This window comes from Palaemon carinicauda, chromosome 5, assembly GCF_036898095.1.
Source record: "Palaemon carinicauda isolate YSFRI2023 chromosome 5, ASM3689809v2, whole genome shotgun sequence".
In the NCBI taxonomy this organism is placed as follows: Eukaryota; Metazoa; Arthropoda; class Malacostraca; order Decapoda; family Palaemonidae; genus Palaemon; species Palaemon carinicauda.
Window position 1 is genome coordinate 157,111,244 of NC_090729.1, and position 23,081 is coordinate 157,134,324.

Here is a 23,081-nt window from a genome sequence, read left to right on the forward strand (position 1 = left end):
AGCCCAGAAAATTGTAACTCCACTTACCAAGTCTGTAAAAAACGGCTAAGAATAATTCCACTTACCGATTCAGAGGTTAAGGTGGAGACCAGCTTGTAGCATACTACACAATTGTCCGGATGCCAAACAGTGAGATCATCCACCAGTACAGCACAATGGGCATTTGAGCGACACACGTGGCCGCAGGGTTGGCTAAGGACCGCCGAGCATGCCGTCATCGAACAGCGTACTGCCTGTAAAATAAAAGATACACGAGTATCCCGTAGGCAAGCTGGAGGAGCCCGGGGGCTCCGGGAGCTTAGAATACACCGCTGTAGCGGAAATAATAAACTTAAGCTGTAGAGCAATACAGATAAGAATAAGTCAGTCCGTAATCGTGATCATACCTGGGGGAGGGGAAAATCGAGAAATGGGGATTATATAGATATGTGTGAATATATAATGAGATTAATCCTAGTGGAAAAAGGTCACGCTGGCTCCGGGGAGACAACTGAGAGAGCCCAGGGCTCATGAAAAGCTACCGGTGTAGGCGGACGGGAGTCGAGGGTCAAACCCGTCGATGGCACAAGGAATTAATCGAACTCGACATGGGAATAAGGCGAAGGCTACGTCCGGGGATCCCGAAGGAATAATAATGGTACGTGGAGTCCGTGGAGTGCGGAACACCATATGAGGAGGGGGAAATGGAGGTATCTGCAAATGGGTCCGTGAGGTGCGGGACCGGAAGGGAGTAGCAGGAATAAAATGTGTATAAATATGAATATACACAACATAAAATCCCAGACCGAGCCGGATCCCACCCGCCTACTGATGGCCAAACAAAACAGCGGGGAGAAACAGCTACGGAAGGGTAGGGGAATACTGAACAATAATGTATAACAAGCCTCACACACGATCAGGGTCCGCCCGGGACGGAGCAAGGCGATATCTCCAGAGAAGATATGAAATATAAAAGCTGACTCCGAGCCTCAATATGAGAGCGAGTGATGGCATCCCTGAAGTGGGGGTGTCGGGGGGGAGGAGGCTAACGAGTGGGGCAGAAGAACAGGCGTACCAACCTGAACTGAGACCCACAACTAAAGATCACACGGAAAGACTAAGATAATGAATAATAATAATAATATAACTGATATGGTAATAAATGAAAAAGGGAGGCATGCTGGACAATGATAATAATAAACGTAAGATAGCACGAAGGGATGAACGGAGAGGCAGGGGAAGACCAAGCCTAACAGCGCGGGGGAGACCGAGCTAGGTAGGGCTGCCAACATAACAAGGTGTCGGTGAGGTGCCGACAAAAAACATAAATTAAGAAGTGCCTCGCGAAAGTCCCGACGAACTAGATAATACTAGAAAAATAACGTATACGCTAAAATGACCGCTACTACGAACGAGAAAAACGTAAAACGAAGTAAAACTAGTAACGCCCGAAGGCGACCAGGCATGCCAACCTAAGTGAACAAAGACATCGTAATATCATAAAATAACTGTTATCGTAATAACAGATAAATACCATAACATAACACGGGGTGTGAACCGTGGATACCCAGAAAGTTCAGGACGAGAAACAATCAGTATAGAAGACCGATTGCAAAGCGTCAAGAATGAGAGAGAGAGAGGAGGTAGCCAGCCAGCATGGCGAACCCGATGCGGGGTCGCGTAATATAAAAACTAAGATAAATTAATAACTAAGGGCAAGACTACCTCCAAAATCTCAAAACTCATAGATCTGGTACTTAACGTAGGTGGAGTAACAGTAGAATTCGACATCCTGGGATAAATCCTGGGTAAACCAAAGGAAATCACACACACCGAGAAAAGAATAACAGCGTCAAAGCAGGTGCTATGAAAAGGAGTGTCGTCACTAGCGTGGGTGGGATCGTTCGTAGTAGCGATTGGAGTTAGGATGTTGAACGGCACCTCACTGTTCAGGGATGTTGACAGGAGATATCTAAATGGTGCGAGACCTCTGGTTGTGATTTATCACGCCCCAGTATATTATACCGACACCTTATTAGGTGAGCGAGCTGGGTTCAACCTAGCATTCCTATATAATTTTTTCTCTTGTAAATTCATAGCAGTTATTACCTTAGAAATGATGTAAAAGGAGCATTTCACTGGTCGACACAGGTCAGAGCCCAGAAATCTATTTTTGGGTGAGATTGCCATTTCATCCTGATGGAAGGTTCTTATAGGTAGCTTTCTAAGGCATATTTGGCTATACTGTAGTGATATTCCCAGAGAATTTGACCTTTAGGTCTCCAGAATTCTAACTCCTGACGCGAATATCCTTAAATTTTCTTGAGGATATCGCATAAAATAAGGGGACGTATATCTTGATACGACACATGGCAATCTTCACCCCGAATAGCGTTTTCGCTTTGAGGGGGAAAGTGGCTAAACTGAAGGGAAGCCGTTATGAAGGTTACCCTTCCTCCCATACTATTACATGGCTCCAAGATGGCACTCATTCCTTGAAGCATTGAGCATGGTGCTACAGATATAGTAGTTTCGGAAGGGATCTTGTCTAAGTCTTTTTCTTATAAGGAAAAAGGAGGGCGGGTCCATCAGGACGACATGGCCATCTCACCCAAAAATTAATTTGCTTCGCTTCAAAATCCGTTTTTTGGGCTCAAGCCATGTCGTCCTGATTTAAGGTTACCAGACCATTGAGACATATGACGTTACTGTTATACATCACCACCACTAATCATGGAACAATGTTAGGGCTTCCTACCCCCTACAGGGAAGAGTCATACTAGACAGTAGAAAGGGTCTCAAGGTTTGCATATATTGTATGAACAAACATAAGTATCAACTAGATATACAAAAGTCTCACGGTTTGTATATGTTGTCGGAACAAATAAGTATCAACTATATCCATTCTTTGTAAGCATACAATAATATTAGGTTTACTTAGGTAAATAAGTAAGGGAACTGGCTATATCTATTGTGCTAATTGCAGCGTGAAATAAGACTCAATTACATTCTAACAAACATTTATTTAGAATAAATGAATAAATGCAAGAACAAGTGTAATATGTTAAGGGAATTATACATACAACGTAGAAAGAAAAGGTTTTCTACTTGAAAGGGAAGAAATGATTAGTGCCACCTGAAATTTGAAAATTTTGATAAATTTTTCAATATAATTTTTTGTAAATGTTGTATACTATCAACACTGTGTACAATGTACACACGGCACAAGTGTTATCTGTATAATTCTACACCTGAGATTTTGAACAGTCTTAGAGTCACCATGGTGACACTCACTAAAAAGGTATCGCACTGGAGGTGTCAACACCTTTTCACCCTAATTGATAGTCCCAATCAATTCACTGTTCATCGTAGCACTAGACTACAGGTTTTAACACACTACCTGCTGCCACCACGTAATGCTTCAGTTCGTGCACTTGCTTTGCATAATGTTTGTAGAACACTCTGGATGACTTCCATCTAGTATATGAGCGAAGACGCTCAAAGTCCATTTACTGAAAAAAGTTCAGTGATGAAGCAATTTTCCTTGGATCATGATCTGCGGGTGTACTGTCAGGATCCGCTCTGCGAATGAAGTAGGTGAGCTTCGCCCTCAATTGTTTTAGGGATAAGTTTGATCCTGATGTTTCTCCTTTAAAGAGCTGTCCTCCCCTGAAGTCTGAAGTTCTTTGAAGATAGACCTTTAGACATTCTACTGGACACAGAGAGACATCTTCCCTCAGAGGGCAGATTCTCCAGGGACCCCATCTCTTAGTGGGTAGCTCGTTCTTGGCGAGAAAGGTTGGATCAGAAAAAAAGATTCAGTTCTCCCACTTCTGTGAACTGAATGTGGCCCTCGTTTCTTGATAGGGCTACTATTTCACTAACTCTAGCCCCTGAGGCTATAGCGAACAGGAAAATAACTTTTTGGGTTAGATCCTTAAGAGAACAATCTTCATTGTTCACAGTTGAAACATAATGTAGGACCTTGCCCAAGTACCATGAAATGGGCTCCGGAGGAGCTGCAGGCCTAAGTCTAGTGCATGCCTTCGGGATCTTGTTAAGGATTTCGTTCGTCAGGTCCACTTGGAAGGCGTATAGAAAAGGTCTAGTCAGGGCTGATTTACACGTAGTTATCATGTTGGCGGCCAGACCTTGTTCATGAAGGTGGATAAAGAAGGACAGACAAAAGTCTAATGAGATTTCTTTCGGTCCTTTTGCTTTAACGAAAGCAACCCACTTTTTCCTAGATGATTCATATTATCTTCTAATTGACGTAGACTTGTATTCTTCTAAGAAGTCTATAACTGCCGTTTGAGATCCCAAATCTTTTCTTAACCGCTAAGGCGAGAAAATCATGAGATGAATGTTTTGGGTTCTCTGTGATGAAGCAAAGACAGTCGACTTCTGAACTTGTTGAGATAGTGCTGGGTTCGGTAGAGGGACCAGCCTCAGCTTCAGTTCCATCACAAGAGGGAACCAGTTGCTCTTGGGCCACTTGGGGGCCACCACTGCTGCCGTTTCCTGGAAGGATCTCAGCTTGTTGAGGACCTTCAGCAGGAGATTGGTTGGAGGGAACAGGTAAATCCGGGTCCATTTGTTCCAGTCAAGGGACATGGTGTCCATTGCCTCAGCAGGAGGGTCCTCGTATGGGGCTACATATCGAGGTAGTTTCTTCTTGTCGCTCGTTGCGAAGAGGTCGATCTGCAGTTCTGGGACTTGTTCCAAGATGAAGGAGAATGAGTCTGCATCTAGGGACCATTCTGACTCTATCGGCTTTCGCCTGGATAGAGCGTCCGCTGTCACATTGCAGAACCCTTGTAGGTGAACTGCTGATAAGTGCCATCTCTTCTTTTTCGCTAGACGAAAGATGGCTAATATCACATGGTTGATATGGGGCGATCTCGAGCCTTGTCGGTTCAGACATCTCACTATCACTTTGCTGTCCAAGATCAGCCTGATGTGGACTGATCTGCGAGGGGAGAGTTTTTTCAACGCCAAGAGGACTGCCATGGCCTCCAAAATATTGAGGTGAAAGGCCTTGAACAGAGATGACCAAGTCCCTTGGACTTTCCTTTGATGGGAGTGACCTCCCCATCCTTCCGTCGAGGCCTCCGTGTGGATGGTCACCGATGGTGGAGGTGGTTGCAAGGGTACGGTCCTCGTTAGGCTCTTGGCCTTCGACCACGGCTATAGAAGTGATCATAGTAAGGTCGGTATCGGTCTTTTTAGATCTCTTTGAGCGTTTGATGGATCTTTCAGCTGTACTCTTAGCACTGGGTCTGTTACTGCTGCGAATTGGAGAGAGCCCAGTACTCTTTCCTGTTGGCGTCTTGAGATCCTGTTGGATTTCAGTAGTCTCTTGACGGACCCTGCGATCTCCCTCCTCTTTCCTGAGGGAATGGAGAGGCGGTGTGACCTCAGGTTCCAATGGATTCACAGCCATTGACACTCTTGAGCTGGAGAGAGTAGAGACTTCTTGAAGTTAATCTTGAATCCCAGATGCTCCAGGAACTGGATCACTTTCTTGGATGCTTGCAGACAAGCCGTTTTGGATGCTGCCCACACCAGCCAGTCGTTCAGGTAGCAACACCTTCTAGGCGTAGTTGTTGAACGACTGCGTCTGCAAGTTTCGTGAAGATCCTTGGGGCTATGTTTAGTCCGAAGGGCATGGCTCTGAAGATATACTTTTTCTTCTGTAATTTAAATCCTAGGTAGGAGGAGAGGGGGCGACTGACTGGAAGGTGGCAGTAAGCATCTGCCAGGTCTATTGAGACTGTGAATGCCCCTTTGTGTAGCAGGGTCCTTATGTGTTGAAGGGTTAACATCCTGAACTTGTTGTTTTCTATGAACTTGTTGAGTGGCGACAAGTCCAGAATGACTCTGAGTTTGTCTGAGTCCTTCTTGGGAACACAAAACAGCCTTCCCTGGAATTTGATGGACTTTGCTCTCCTTATAACCTGTTTGCTCAAGAGTTCTAGGGTATATTCTTCCAATGAGGGGTTGGAGTGTTGGAAGAATTGAGATAATGATGGTGGAAGCTTGCTCCAGCTCCATTGTAGTCCATTCTTGATTAGGCTGTGGGCCCAAGGATCGAAGGTCCAACGATCCTGAAAGTGTTCGAGCCTCCCTCCTACCTGAAGCATCTCATTGCTTTGATTGTCCAGAGGATTTATCTCCCTGACTGAGTCCTCCCCTAACTCGTGAGGGGTGTCTTGAGGAGCCCCGTCTGGAGCCTCTACCTTTGGGACAAAAGGTAGTGGTTTGCCTCTCAAACCCAGGGTTGAATGCTGGTGACTGGGCAATCAGCTGCTGAGGCACCACTTGGAATGTGGTTTGTGGTTGAGCAACAACTTGGGGCACTGCGGTCATGGTGACTGTGGGATGTTGTTGGGCAGGCCGAAAGGGTAGTCTGTGCTTCTTGGTCTTCCTCTTAGGTTGGGGACCCGCATCTGGGGAAGACTTTCGTTTTGATGAGATGCCCCACTTCTGGAGAAGGTTCCTATTCTCCGTGGCGGCTCTATCAACTACCTCCTTGACCACTTCATTTGGGAAGAGGTCTTTACCCCAGATACTGGAAGATATCAGCTTCCTGGGTTCGTGTTTCACTGTTGCTGCAGCAAACACGAACTCTCTACAGGCTCTCCTAGCCTTCATAAAGGCCTACAGGTCCTTTACTAAGATAGCCATGTGCATTTTGACCATGACCATGAGCATGTCTGGGGTGCTTTTCAGGCCTGCACACATCTCGATGCAGTTCTGTAGGGATAGGGATGCCGTAAGTCTCTCCTTCGTCTCTTGCTCCCTACGCAAGAGAAAGTCTGACAGTTTCAGGAGATTCTCGCTGAACTGTCATCCCGCGATATCTGCATCCAACTTCCCTACTGAGAAGGTTAGGTGGACTTCTTTCCATTCCTTATCCTCCATGGGCAGGGCTAATGACAGAGGCCTACACTCCTCTAGTGCAGGGCATGGTTTGCCTGCACTCCACTGCCTTGGCAACAGCTTTAAAAGCCTTCGACGTAAAGGGGAAGGCTATTGAAGCAGGAGCAAGAAAGGTAGGATGCTTCTTGCTCAAGGCGGACACTTTCGAGTTCGTGTAACCCACCTTCTTCAGGCTGCTTGACAAGAGAGCCTGTGCCTTGTCATGGTCGAAAACCATGACCTCCTTTGGTTCTGTATCCTCTTTTGACGCTGGCTCCTGTTTCAGTCGAATGAAGCAGTCTAGGTAAGCATTAAAGCTTGGCCAGAACTGGATGTCGTCTAAGGGGACGGCTCCCATCTTCTCCGAGATGTAGATTTTGCCGTTAGTAATTGGCATAAACTCCGCATACCTCCAGGTATTGGTTTCGGAGCAGGGTGGGAGGTCTTGGACTCTGGGTCGCTTGTATGACCCTCGAGAGGCGGTGAGTCGAGCTTCACGGAGCTCTCTCTCGAGTCTCGCTTCCCTTGCTTTGCCTTGCTTGCGAATGTTCTCCATTAGGGCTGTAAGATAGGCCAGTGCCTGGCTCATGTTTTTCAATGGAGGGGTAGAAGCGGAAGATGTTGAGGGTAACGGCTCCGGTGCCCTTACAGACTGAAGGGACTCAGACGCGACATCATCATCTTCTTCCGGAGGTAGAGTAGACTCCTTCTCGGGATCATCCTTCAATAGATCCTTTTCTGTGTCTGTGGACACTTCAAACATCCTTTCCTCCTGGTGGATGTCCATGCCTTGCAGCGCCTCACTGACATCCGTCTCGATGGCAATCTGGACGCAGGGAGCTCCGGGTCGTGCTTGTGGCACGACAGCTTCACTACCCGCTTTCGGGAACAGCAAGCTATGCATCCTGTTGTTAGGCAGCTATGGTTCCAGAGAGTTCTTCTGGAACCCTCGTACCCATTTGCGCAGCTTTTCTCGTGCTGCATTCCTCGACTCCGTTGACTTGGGATCGTCGAAACCTTCGGTCACCAAGGTCCGGCAGATGTTGCAGTCTTGGGGGTCCCAGTACCGCAGGGTTTCGGTAGTGATGGTGCAGGGGGCATGAGACCTGCACGCTTTGTGACCACAGAAGTTCCTACTCCTGTGGTTACAGAAGATCACATCGCACTTCATTTGGGGTTCCTCTTGTAAGGAAAGGAAAATTAAATGAGTATGCGGTTGTTTATCTCACATGATAAACAGGTTATGCAAAATATAAATATTTTAACCATTATAGCTTAGGTTATTAAGCTAGAAGGGAAATAGGAAAAAGACATACTTGTGTCTCCTGTCCAGCCAGTTGCTGTGACCTCCCCCAATATCAAAGTTATAGAGTTTCCTTATCAAGGCAAACTCAAAGAGAAGGGTTCTAACCTCTAGGGATAGAATAAGTGTATACTAACACTGACCCTTCTTAAATTCATTAATTTGTGGGGTAAGTTGTTAACTGATTACCTATCAGTGTATTGAAGGAAATCTTCTCTTTCAATATAGGATGGATCTCAACAATAGACTGTGCAAGGATACACAAGGTATGTTGGAAAATAACTCCTGTATAATATATACTACAGTTTTCTGTCTGCAGTATATACTATACTGCAAATATACTGGCTACTGTATAATCATATACTGTAGTTCAGCTAGCATGTTGCCGGCTAGGGTAGCACCTGGCGACACGGTCCGGCCGGCGACATGCCGCTGGGTATTACCTGGCGGCACCGGTCCAGCTGACATGCCGCCAGCTGAGTTAGTACCTGACGGCACCGGTCCAGCCGGCAGCGTGCCGGCGGGTTAGTACCTCGCGGCACTAGCTGACAGAGAGAGAGAAAGCATGGAGTGATGGGCTGCCTTATTAAGATGTATGTTTACAATAAATAAGGGTGTAAGTATATAACCTTACTGACTTCCTCCAGAATGAGGGTTGAAATGGAAGGGGAGAATGCATCATTCAGGCTTCCATCCAGCCACAAGATTCGTTGCCGGTCGCTGCCGGTTTCAGGAATGTGGAAGGCAGTCTAAGGGAGGACTGAAGAGCACTCAACAGCAGAGAGGTCTCCCACCGGCAGCCATCACAGCCGGCACAACCTTTCCCGGAGCCTTGCGTCCATGAGGGAAAGACCGAGTGACTATACAGTACCCCCAAATATTGCCTTTTAGGCCGAGCCCCTTAAAGCTTTCTCATAACTTTAATGGAATTAGAAGGAACATTACAAGGCCTCTTAGTGCCTCAGATTGCCTTGTGACATATCATCTGTTGGTTGAATCCAGGGTGTCTTTTTGGCATTTATCTTTTACCTCAAGAATGGATTTCTATGACTATCCCCAGTTTCCCACTACCCAACTTTTGAAAAATATGGGAATCAGACAATAAATGAAGAATTATGCTAAATAAAATAGATCTAACTTACCCAACATTATAGTGAGGAAAAACAAGATACTGTAGATGGTTTCATGTGCATTCCTTGAGGTATAAGATAAGAGATCTAGTCAACTTAGCTGTGCTTGCAAGATGTGTAGCACAATGAATGTTGGTAATTGAATTAAATTTTAAGAATTCTGTTAATCATACTGATACAGTGCTGCTTTGTTTCAGTTCCTCTGAGGCCGAAAATGAACATTTGGGCAAGGCAAAAGAGGTACAAGTGAAACGTCACCGCTTGATGTAAATTCCAAATTTACGCTGCTCTACTATGCATGAAGGCACAGGTTTGTATTGACAAAATATCATTTGTATTCAGTCTGAATGGAAGTGTCTTCCAGGGAGGGTTCAGATGTATTAACTTTTTTCTTTTTTTCTTTTGTTTACTGTCAATAATGTTGTAATGCATTGGACTCCATAATTGGCAAATAAAAGTATGATGACTATCATTAAATTTGTACACCCCTTGTACCAAACTCTATTACAGTGAGAAGGCAGTACACAAAATTAATCATATAGTATACAGTACTTCGATAAATGATATACCATACTTATAAGAATAGCAAAAAGTCGACTTTTTAAGGTGATCATTGTACAAGATTGTATGTAATTGTCATCACTGTAATCAGTACAAAACATTTTACAGTACTTCACGATAATTGGGCTACTTACAGTTTACGGTTTTCTAGATTGTATTGAATCTTTACAAATTTGACTTGCCAGTTGCATTAGAATTTTTGTCTTCAAATGGGTTAGCTCATATTATTTTCAATTACAACATACTGAAGTAAATTAGTTATCTTGTCATCGTAACATGTGGTATTTAAAATTTTTCCCTATGTGGTCAGGTGAAAATTTTACACAGTGAGCTGTCTTAAACTTTTCAATTGTATTACTTTTTCAGAATAGAATAAAAGAAATGTAAACATCTTTAACAGACTTAACATTTTATTATAAATCCTTAGATCTACACAAAAGAATATTTTTTTGTAGTGGAATTTTTGGAACTTTGTGGTTTCTTACAGTAATATATACATTATACATATATAATCCTAAGTAAATTATCACAGGAACTATATATAAAATAAGGCATCTTGCTTCATGGCATACCTTGACAAATTTAAACATTTGATACACGACCAACACTTCAGTACTTTACTTTGACAAAAAGCACATAATTTGAAATACATTATATCACTTGAAAATCATCACCCAAATAGCACCATACACTGGATAGACATTTGGTTTTCTCAGTTATAGCTGTAATGTGTACTGTTACTTTAGTATAACAAATTAATAAGATAACATATAATCATTATAAGTATTGGATTACACCCTTATAGTAAAAAGGTAATCGAAATAACCTGAAATGCTTATTGGAATTAATGCCGTTAACAAATGCAATAGAGGGGTCCCAATAAAAGAACCTACGGAAGATGAGTGATGATTTCACTTTCATTTATCAAGTGGGATTAGTATTTTCACTGAAAAGAAATGGATGGCATGGCTGAGCAAATCAAATTTAGTTACTGCAAGAGAAGTGTGTAAAATGAAATACCTCTTTAATTATGACAAATCAGCCTTCCCTAAAAGAAATATAAAAATTAGATAGTTCCTAAAGGAGGGAGAAAGTCACACATTGTGCAGTATGAAACAGAATGGTATTTACAATCGGTCATATCTGTTGCATCAATATGACTTTAATTCTTGATTTGTGATCTGAATTTTATAACAAATTATTATACTCTAGCTAACAAGTGTTGACTTGCCTATTATTAGTTGAGCTACCATATCTCATTAAGCCAGCCAGTCTTTATGGCAGAGTTGTTACAACTTAAAAAAAAAAAAAAAAACCTGTCAGAATATCAGCCTTTCTGATGGATAACAATGAATTTGCATGTAAAAATGACACTAGTTGCAATCTCCAAGTCTTAAGAGTTTGTAGATGAAGTATAATATACTCTATGCTCTTATTTTTTATCTCATAAAAACTTCATGAAATAAAACAAGGGTACCATAAAACTCTTCAGGAAATTTTATCCAATTACATGTTACTTTCTCTTAGATCTATAAGAAACTTGACCAAATTTCATTGGAAATGTACTGTCTGTGATTCGCTTAAAAAACTTAGCTGCTTTGTGGGCCTGTAAAATCCATTATTCTGTGAATGAAGCACCAGAACTACATCTGCACAGTGCATCTCTTCAATTATTGTATTGATAAACCCACAAAATTTGATAAAGTACAACTTGCTGAGTGAATATGAAAATCATAAAATGTCAGGTTAAATTTAATGCTACACAATTAAATAGTATCCTTTGTTACCACCTGAAATTCCCAACTTGCAAAATCTCATTTCAAAATAAACTTGTAAGAAAAATGTACATTCTAAAATTGCTTTGGAGTTCGCTCATTAAAGAGTAAAACGTAAAAGTGATTTTCTCATGTATGTTAGTATTTTGAGCTTCAATGTTTTGAAATTTTACAACTCATGACACCAGGTTTGGTCAGCTTTAAAGAGGAGTGCAGTATTTTTCTAAGAAATGTTTTGGGTCTTGATAAAAGTGCTTCAGTAACCCGGATCAGCTCAAAAATGTGCCGAAAATAGTAGGGTATCATATTCCAACATTTGTAACAACAGAGGATTAAACAAGTTTCTATTGTGAACTCTACTAAAATATAAATGTTTTTTCCTTTTGATTTTTAAAACCCAACTTTAACTACTCTGGAGGTGATAATTACTACAAGAATATGGGTGAAATTAATGTTAAGCTACTGAAAGTAAAAAATGCATAAACTGTACATTTTAAATATTGGAAATTCCTCGCTACTTTTTATAATTTTTTTTTTTGTATTTGTTCATACAAAATTTGAAAAATGAAAACACATTTGCACACTTGCCTATTTGAACTCCAAATACCTGTATTTTACAAATAATATTTAACTTCAGAACTAGTTAGTTCAAGAACTAAGACATGAATAAGAGAATTGCACATTGTTAGTTTATTTACTCATGCATTTTTTATTTTACTTAAAATGTAATATTGCAAGAATTTCATATAAAAATGCATATTCATGTAACTGCATATGAGTAACTGTATTTATATTTGTCACCTTTTTTTTCATGTGCAAGGTAGATATTGTTAGATCTCTGACAATGTTCTTTGATATCCAATATTCATATTTGAAAATGCAACTTGGGTACAGCAAGTCACAATCTATGGGAGTCAACACAGTTTGATTGAGAAAAAATAAATTCAAGTAGAGATTCTCGAGGTTAGTACATATGGGTAATTTTGAAGATAAAGCGAGACTCAAGTAAAGTACTAAACATCTCTTTGATTTAACAAGATTCCAATGAATTTTACAGTAAAAAAAGAGCACATCCCTTAAAACCTGATTCTCAAAATTTAAATGGAGACTATTCCTAACAGAGCAATAAAACTCTCTCAGTTATGGCGACTTCCTGAAATTTCTTATTTAGCAATAATTCATCATTTATAGTAATAATTTACACCAAAACACAAATTAACTTGTTCATATTTATGAAAAGATGACAGAATATATAATAATAGGCAAAATTACACGACCAAGAACCTAGAATGAATCTTAAATATGAAAATAATATTACCAAGTAAAAGGATGGTTGCTTGTTAAAGATTTTATAACTAGACCATAAAATCTGGCAGAATCCTTATACTGTATAGTATAATATAATTTAAATTGTCAAGCTCTGAAAAAGATCCCCTAGTACAAAGCAGATAATGCATATTGTCCTGGATGCCATTAAATAAATGTTCATCACAGTACAGAACTAAAATATTGTTTTTCTATAATTTTATAAAAATTAGTTTGTGACATAGTTTATTTAAGCTATGCCTCCCTTATGCCCTTTTAAATCATAATATGTTTTGTTATGGAATATGTAGTAACTGCATCAACCTAAAATTTTCTGAATTCAATACATCAGGATATAGCATTTTAGAAAAGGTAGTTCATGCTAAATGCTAAAGGAAATATTCTTCAAATATAATTAAACTTGTTTCATTCCCAGGTAAACTAATAATGTGCAATTTATGTCTTACATTAACAAACTCAATTAACTGAGTGGCTTCATAATGATAGTAGTTCATGTTGTAAAAAAGTACTGTTTAAATGATTTAAACAATCTTACATTCAAAATATAAAATAGAACTTTGATGATAAAATTTATTTTATACCTCTGGGTTATATACTAATGATACAAACAGTTAATGCCTGAATATTTAAAATTAAAGATCCACATGATGATATTTAAGTTTATATTGAAAAATAAAATAAAAAAACCTCTTAGCATATAGAAATGGATCACGTTGAATTTGAACAACACATTTAAAATTGAACCATTTTTTTAACTAAAGTTCTTGAATTTATAGAACTATTTCTCTTATTACTACTGGTTTCTAAGATCAGTACAGTATATCCTTATATTAGATTGTACGAAAACTTGGTCACTTTCAGATAACAAAATGTAAAACAAAGAATGCTGTATATAACAAATCCTTTATACATCCATTGTTTAAATATAAAAAGTTCAAAGAAGTAATATTCCAGAAAAAATATGGATATAGCTTGGTATCCCTTGCAAAATGCTGAATTAAATAAAAAAGAAAGTAAAATTAGTGTAAGCTATCTTCTAAAAATCTTGGCATATTAGGTTGTATGTAATGTGTGTCTAATATGAGTTTTTAAAAAAATCAGCTTACTTAAGGGATCAGCCCATATTCTACAGTTCAATGTATTTGATAAACGACCAAATTGAAACAATAAATGTTGCTTGTGCAAGTACTGTAACTTGATATGCTGTTTTTCATAATGCCACTTGAGAATAAATCTTGGCATACTAGGTTTTATGAGATGTTTGATTAACCCTGGATAGGTACGGTGGGTCGTTTGCGACCCCGAGCGTAAAAAAAAAACAGGTTTTTCTCACGTGACTCACCCCCGTGACTGAATTTGTGGGTGATCGACCTGCAGGAGGTGTCTCCCCTACACACTCTAGTAGTGTCCAGATGTGCATTGCTGTAGCTGTACTCCTTCCCCTATTTCTGAGACGCGTCGGGGTCGTTCGCGTCCGAGTTTACCCTTCTAGGGTAGTTTGCATAATTATCAAAGTTATTACGTATTATGAAATTGTCGTAGAATGGTGCAACTTGTATAGGTTATCAGTTGTGGAAAGTCTTGGTGGATTGTTTGGCTACCATGTGCATGTTTTTTTTTTTAGTTAAAATGTCGTTCATCACCACGAGGACCATTTTACCGCGAGTGCCCCTTTTTCATTTTTTTTCATTTTTTTGCCAAGTCATTTTTCCGTAAGATATTGCCAAATAGTGTCGTAAAACTTTTGCTTGTTTAGTGTTGGAAAGTGTGTCTAGATGATCTGGCTACCCATGCATGACTGTTTTTGTCAGATACGACGTAGTTATTGGTATATTGGGTATTTAACTGCGGTTACCAATTTCTGTTTTTTTTTCAATATTTGTAAAAATTACTACGTAGTAAGGAATTGCCGTATATTATTCATTTTTTTTTCATGTTTATGTGTTAGAAAGTGTGCCTTGATGGTTGGGCTAACACGTGCATGTCTTTTTTTTTATCTGAGATGTCGTATATTAGAATGTCGGGCATTTTACCGCGAGTGTCCCTTTTTCCTTTTTTTTCATTTTTTTGCCAAGTCATTTTTCCGTAAGATATTGCGAAATAGTGTCGTAAAACTTTTGCTTTTTTAGTGTTGGAAAGTGTGTCTAGATGATCTGGCTACCCATGCGTGATTTTGTTTTTGTCAGATACGACGTAGTTATTGGTATATTGGGTATTTAACTGCGGTTGCCAATTTCTGTTTTTTTTCAATATTTGTAAAAATTTACTACGTAGTAAGGAATTGCCGTATATTATTGATTTTTTTTTCATGTTTATGTGTTAGAAAGTGTGCCTTGATGGTTGGGCTAACACGTGCATGTCTTTTTTTTTATCTGAGATGCCGTATATTAGAATGTTGGGCATTTTTCCGCGAGTGCCCCTTATTATTTGTTTTGCATTTTTTTGCTTAGTCATGTTACCGTAAGGAATTGGCAAGTAGTGTCGCAAAACTTATATTTTTATAGTGTTGGAAAGTGTTTTTAGATGATCTGGCTACCCATGCCTATTTTTTTTTTAGCCAGATATGGCGTATATATAAGTATGTGTTCGATTTTCCTATGATTGCCATTTTTTCGTTTTTTCCCATTTCTTTCAAAATTACTACGTACTAAGGAACTATCACAGAGTAATATTTCATTTATATGTTTATTTGTCGGAAAATATGCCTTGATGGTTTGCCTAGCACGTGGCTGAAATTTTTTTTTTCTGAAATGCCGTATATTAGAATGGCCATTTTTCCACGAGTGCCCCTTTTTATTTGTTTTGCATTTTTTTGCTTAGTCATGTTACCGTAAGGAATTGGCAAGTAGTGTCGCAAAACTTATAATTTTATAGTGTTGGAAAGTGTTTCTAGATGATCTGGCTACCCATGCCTATCTTCTTTTTTTAGCCAGATATGGCATATATATAGGTATGTGTTCGATTTTCCTGTGATTGCCATTTTTTCGTTTTTTCCCATTTCTTTCAAAATTACTACGTACTAAGGAACTATCACAGAGTAATTATTCATTTAGATGTTTATTTGTCGGAAAATGTGCCTTGATGGTTTGACTAGCACGTGGCTGAATTTTTTTTTTTTCTGAAATGCCGTATATTAGAATGTTAGCCATTTTTCCTCGAGTGCCCCTTTTTATTTGTTTTGCATTTTTTTGCTTAGTCATGTTACCGTAAGGAATTGACAAGTAGTGTCGCAAAACTTATATTTTTATAGTGTTGGAAAGTGTTTCTAGATGATCTGGCTACCCATGCCTATCTTTTTTTTAGCCAGATATGGCGTATATATAGGTATGTGTTCGATTTTCCGGTGATTGCCATTTTTTCGTTTTTTCCCAATTCTTTCAAAATTACTACGTACTAAGGAACTATCACAGAGTAATGATTCCTCTAGATGTTTATTTGTCGGAAAATTTTGTTTACTTTTTTTTTGATTGAATATCATCAAATTTTTTTAGCTAAAATATTGTTTTACATTTTTTTTTTCCGATTTTATTTCCCTTCAAAAAAAATTTTTTGGGTCAGAATTTTAATTTTATATTCGTAAAATAATCGACAATTATCCAGCAACCCACCATACAATTTTTATGCATATCCAATAATAATTAGATTAGTAAATAACACCTTGAAATTGACATACCCTTCCTACATTTCAAGTGGCAGATTAGGGAGTCTGAGTCAGTGTGGTTGGCGGCCATTTTGTGGACATATCCGAAGCGTAAGCTGCCCTATCTATATATATTCTTGTTCCCTATAGAATTTGTGATATTTTGGTATATTTTTACCTGCATAAATATCATATTATATATTAAATATATGTATTTTTTTACGGAATTTCTAAGTACTCAAAAAATTACCTTTAGATATGGCCCCTGATATAAATGTAATTTACAAAATAATGAAGATTTTTTTACATATTTCTATTTTAGGATAACATATGTTTATTCCCTAAAAAAATTAGCCACTTCCTATTTCATTTGGGTACCCAAAAAAATTCATGAAATTTGGACAAATTTTTTTGGCCAAAAAAAGTTACCCTTTTTTTCTCATTTCAGATCTTCACCTCCATGGGTCTGACTTCATCCAAAATACATCAAGATGTGTCCTAAACATTCAAGAATCAATTCCTAAAAGGATTTGTATATATATGTATAAACTTTTTTTTTATGAATTTTTATGTCAGGTGTTTTTTTTTTTCTACTTAATTTTTTAAAATATTTATAATAAATAGTTTTTCTGCAGATGAGTAGTATTTATCTATACAGTTGTTTTAAGCATTCATTGAAGTTTTTTTTGGCAAAAGAAAAAAGGAGGTTACTGCAAAAACATTTTTCAAGAATTTTTTTTGGCGTCGGGGTCGTTCGCGTCCGAGTATACCCTTAAAGGGGTGTCCGAGGACCGTACCTATCCAGGGTTAAATAGTAATATAAAAACACCTTTTTTAAGGGATATTTTCAGCCTATATTTCACAGTTCAATGTATTTAATGAGGCCAAAATTGAAACCATGTTGCTTGTATAAGTACTGCAACTTAATATACAGTACTTCTTTTTCATAATGCCACTTCAGAAAATATCTTCAGGCACGTACACAATTATTTCATAATATTTTTATAATTACATTTACAGTTTAGTACTTTCAGTACTAACTCTTTGGTCTGAAATTACACAATCTGGAATGTTGGTGTCCTCCTGCGAGTTTGATTCAGTAACATGAGTTCTTTGATTTTCTGGATCATCGTTAACATTCATTTCACTTTCCTTGTTCTGGACTTCAGATACTGAGGGATGTCTTGCTAGGTAAGCCTGAAATACATACAGTAAGCTGTTTTCATGTGTCCTAAAACTACTATAAAAGAAAATTATAGCAATAAATCCAACTTTACTTCAAGATTTCATAAATGTAAATTAAAAATTATTTGAATCAAATTTGGTTTTGTTTGAAATAAAGAAAAATCAAGTACAGTAATTACATATATTTTTTGACACACTTGACCAATCTAAATGATAGTGGAATACAAATAAATCCAGATCTTATTTCAAGACAAGGTAAAGTAGCAACACATCTAAAATGATGGTGGTCATAAAATTTATACCTAACAACTGCGACCAACCAGACAAGAAAATGTTTTTAATTTAGCTTATGTCAGAAACTACTTAACCTAAACAAACCATAAGACTTTTAAAGCAGCTGTAAACTTTAATCAGTCGATATTAGCTTTAATTCAATCTACAATGTAGATATTATAATTTCTGGATAAAATACCAGTGATGATATGAAATTAGGCTAACCTTCGAGCCCTCTTTATATAGGTGGGTGATCCCATCCTTCCCATTACTATCCAAGTGGTGAGGGGAGGGACTCAAGGGAACACTAAAACCTGAGCAGTCCTCTAATTACTTTCTTGAGGAAATATATGTTTTGTTCTATTGCCATGTGTAAGCCTCCTACATGATTTATATATTTTTCTTTCAAACTAAAAAAAAACTTTCCATTTTCAATATTTACCAGGGGCTCACACTGCCTTCTTACCAAAACCCTTTACTTTTATACCTTCAACATTAAAGAATCAAAATAATTCTCTTTCTCCCCCCTCACTTCAATTGCCTTCTCCCCAATATGATATGGTTCTTGAATGTCATCTGTGACACTAACTGGAAGTCATGTCCAAACCTAAAGAACCTTTTGACAACCCTAATTAGTGGGGAGGCAGGGAGAATTAGATGAACCTTTGTAAATATTAAAATGAACGGCATTTTAATATTGTATTCAAAATTGTTATTTCTATATTCATCTGATGTTCATTACATTTCTTCTCTAGAAGCTTAGTTTCATCAACATTTACACATTTTAAAATTTTTTTAGATGTTCTAATTTTTTTGCTCTTCAATAGACACATACCTATATTAAAGTAAGGGAACATTCTAGCAGTAAGTGGTAAGAAGCCCAGTACTGACACACCTAAGACTGTCCTTTCAGTTTTGAAGTTTAATTTATCCCTATTCTCTTGACACCACAAATCAGTGGGGGAGGAGGGTGGAGCATGAATGTGAATATAAGAGGAGTGCAGAAATAACTAGTTTTATTATCAAAATTCCATATATTTCTTACCTACCCTGATGTTCATATTGCTGACTCCCACACTCTGATGGAAGTGGGATGACAGTGAAGGAAATGGATGTATTAAATTTAATTTGAATCAGTATACCATGGTCAAGATTCTATTGACCTGGTCTACGTTACTTGCAACAAATCATCTCAAAATAAAGGTTAAAGGTTGAAGTAAGGGACTCTAGATTGTTTACTAAAGCTATTTGTAATACTGGATTGTAAAATTGATGTAAATTATACTTCTGATTGTCAATAAATGATAATTTTGATTGTTTATTCAGCTAAACTCCATATTCTCATAAGTTATAAATTAACTGAACTCAAAATTAATTAGATCACATCCCCTAAAGCTGCAAAAGGGCCTAAAGCCCAGCAATTTTGATAAGCAAATCCAGGATCTTCAAGATAATATTTAGCAAAAACTGATGTGTCACATCATTGAGCATCTGCTAAAACTCTTAAAAGAAGTTTTTGGCAAAGATCAAGGAATTTGGCTGCACTTCTTTAAATCATGTACCTTGTCTATTGTGACTTTCATCTGATTTGGATCCAATTATTTGCAAGCTTCTGTGACCAAAGTTTTAACTAAAAATTATATTAGATTTTTGGTCAAAGGTCAAAGGAAATTTTAATATCAAAATCCTGTTTTCGCTGTTTGTTACATAATGAGTTTAAATTTTGGTCAAATATGGTGGTATTTGAGTAATCGTGTTTATTATTCAGATTCATTCGTTCAGCATTGTTAACAGTTAACACCGGCTTGTTGTTAACATTGATAGTTTTTATTTGCCCACCCTTCTCAGTGTTGAAATTTGACAGACCTTTTTCATTTATTACAGTAATAAACTTAAATTCATTACTGTATATTTTATCTTGCAGAGCCTAGTAATTTTCCCTCTTCATAACTCTGGTCAATTTTTGAATGTTGTTTTTCAAATTACTGACATAATTCACTTTTTTCACTCTGGTTATCATGTTAGGTGAGAGTATATATTATATAGAGTATATCGTATACAGTGAGGGTTCCTCTATAACAGAAACAAGCTAATTTGTACAAGACTAATCAATTACTTAACCGAGTCTTGGAAAGCAATTTACTAGCCAGTCTTGACCAATCATTGTGCCTCTAAATTCAGGTTATGCAAGCTAATTAACTAGAGATATTATTTGTCGATAATCAGACAAGGAGTATAATTGAATCCCTTCTTTTGCAGATTCTATTATAGGGGTTGTTTCTTATTTCAGGAGGAAAATTTACAGGACATCAGGATTTGGATTTCATTTTCAATTATATGATCTACTTAGCTAAAACAGTGTCAGGTGGGATCTCCGAAGCTCTATCAGCCTTTGTGTATTGTGTGATTAGGAGAAGAGAACAGGAATGTACATCTATGGTAGGTTCAGTATCAAGAGGCATGAAAACCAAAATTAATTTCTATTATTTTGGGACCTATGCTAGATGGAGTTAACACTGACAAAGTATTTGCTCAAGATGAAAACAGAACTCAAACCAATGTCCTAAGGTCGGTTTCTAGAAATACTCAACCTTGCAATTACAGTCATATTTCTCAAACTCCAACATGCCAAAAAGTTGCCATTTTGTTCAAGAGATAACACAACAGAATTCTGTTACAGTCAATGTTCCAGAAATATTGCTAACCGAATAAAAAAAACTTTACCGTAGAACAGTAGGACTTTCCTTTCCAAAGTCCAGTAGGGAAAAGGCTATCCCACTCCTTCTCTGTTTGGGAAAGACTAGAGGCCCAACCTGTGGGTAATGGATGTGATCAAAGAAGACTACCAAGTCTAGATAACTTCCAACCCACCTTTATGACAAAGCTGGTTCTGTATCCAAGTTATCTTACCAATGAGGCAAAAGCGCAATTACTGCAACTAGAAATTAGGAAACTTCTTAAGGATGTGAAAAAGGAGGTCTTAAACCCTTCCCTGGGGTTCTACAAAAGGTCATTCAGTCCCCAAAGGCTCAGGAGATTGGATACCAATTTTAGATGTCTCAGCACTCAAGTTCACAGTGCTTACAATGTTCATGATGGAAACACCACAAATGGTTCTGGGAGCAATAAGAAAAAAAAAATTTATATTCTCAATAGACCTCTTGGATGTATTTTTCACAATTCGATTTTTCTAAATTCAAGGAAATACCTTCACTTTGTCAATGAATCAAAGTCTTATCAGTTTAGGTGCCTATGCTTTGGGCTTAAGAAGGTCCTCTTCTTGAAACGGTTAAGGTTCCTGGGACTAAAGGTTCTGTTGTACATAGACAATTCGCTAATTTTGAGCAATTCATTTGAAAGGGATTCAAGTTCAACAAGTTTGGTTACTCAGGTTCTTGGATTAGTCAATGTTGATAAGTCCCTCCTGGACCCGACTTTTGTGTTCGGAACCTTTATTTTGTGTTTAGTGAAGATGTCTGAGCTTCTGGAGACTCCTACTCCCAAGTTAAGTATTGCAATTATCAATTTGGATGAGCTGAAGTAGCGACACTTAAAATTTTGATAATATTGTTAATTTTAGTCTCGTAGTGTCATATGATGCCTCTCCCCTGGCAGCCATTTGGTGTCGCTAACTCCGAGAACTTCATGCTTACTTAACGACTTCCAATTAGTTCCTCATACTAATTGTAGTCTTGTTATTTACCTCTAGACATCTTATACAATGATTAATTATAGTTATTTAAGTTTATTTAAGGTTTGAGTATTAGTTAGGCTATTTTAATGTTTATGTGGCTTCGGAAGGTAGCCTACGCCAGAGTACCCCTTTTGATATATATATATTTTATCTAGTTTAGGACGTTTACATTGTAATAATTATGCAAGTATGCTCTCCAGTAGCATCCCTCCTTTAGCCTTCTACGGAGGACTAAAGTTTTCAAATAAGTTAGACAAGATCATAAGAAATCTGTAAATTCTTTAACTAAATCGCTCTACCAAAGAGCGATGGACTAATAAGTCTTTGAGACTTAAAAAATCCTTGTAACATGCACTCATGCACTAAAAGAACAAGAAAAAAAGTAGGTATGCCGAATTGGCAATGACCACTTAAATTTCACGAGTTTTTGGAGGCTCATTTGGAAGGGGAAGGGTACGGGAGGCGAGAAAAAATTTTCTTTACTGCTTTATCTGGAGGTCATCAAATTGGCACTTCCATTTAATAAAAGCTTGTTCTATTCAGAGGTATGATTCATGAAAATAATATTACTGTACTGTAACTTTTTTCCAACAGACAAGAAAATATCATGTGAAAATTAAAGCCTCGCTTCTCAACCATAAACTCTCAAACTTAATGCCAAATTATAGTTGGGTCTTATGGTACCGCCATCCTCTTTCAGTTGAATATGTATGAAAGGCATTTTACACAATTCTAATCAATTACTGCAAGTATATTTGGAATTAAAGCTCACAAGGACTACTTGAAAATGATTTCCTGCACATCAAATATATTGCTTTTTCATTAATATTTATAGAACATCTTTTCTCATTCTCATGGCTTTGTCTTTCCTCAAGTTACAATAACAAAATAACATAGTATTTGATATATAATTAAAATGTTCAGAATGATTTCACAGTCCTGTAATGTAAGTGATCAGTGAATTAAGACTTCCATAGCAGTAATTTGCAAAACATACCTTTTTAGCTATCTCTCGAAGCTGTTCTGTTGCAGATCTTCCCGTCTGTTGAACTAACATGGTAAATCTTGAGGCTGCATTTTTCAAAAGGATGTGGGGTTCATCAAACTCCTATAAGAATATTAAAACAGGCTATAACATTAAATGACCTGGATTTCCTAGAATTACAAAATTGTAAGGTCAGTTAAATATCTAATCAATATAATTACACACAGTATGTGTAAATTTCTAGGGGCTTCACGAAATGTACTACACTGTAAAAGCCAAGACAATATTTTAGAATGCTAAAATGTATGG

The 23,081-nt window shown here is 37.8% G+C and overlaps 2 protein-coding genes across 5 annotated transcripts in view; one reads left to right on the forward strand and one right to left on the reverse strand.

Annotated features, from left to right (window-relative positions):
• LOC137641558 (serine-rich adhesin for platelets-like) overlaps positions 1-10,286 on the forward strand; it is a 100,926-nt gene extending 90,640 nt beyond the window's left edge. For both annotated transcript variants that reach the window (XM_068374239.1, XM_068374238.1), the window contains one exon: positions 9,531-10,286. The gene's annotated coding sequence lies outside the window, so the exon portion shown is untranslated. The remainder of the gene's footprint in view (positions 1-9,530) is intronic.
• Positions 10,287-17,425: 7,139 nt separating this feature from the next.
• Positions 17,426-23,081, reverse strand: part of LOC137641560 (ATP-binding cassette sub-family C member 4-like) — a 231,952-nt gene continuing 226,296 nt past the window's right edge. For all 3 annotated transcript variants that reach the window (XM_068374240.1, XM_068374241.1, XM_068374242.1), the window contains exons 28-29: positions 22,785-22,895; positions 17,426-17,832 (exon numbers count right to left, since the gene is read on the reverse strand). In XM_068374240.1, coding sequence (XP_068230341.1) covers positions 17,650-17,832; positions 22,785-22,895 — 294 coding nt within the window. In that variant the 3' untranslated portion in view covers positions 17,426-17,649. The remainder of the gene's footprint in view (positions 17,833-22,784; positions 22,896-23,081) is intronic.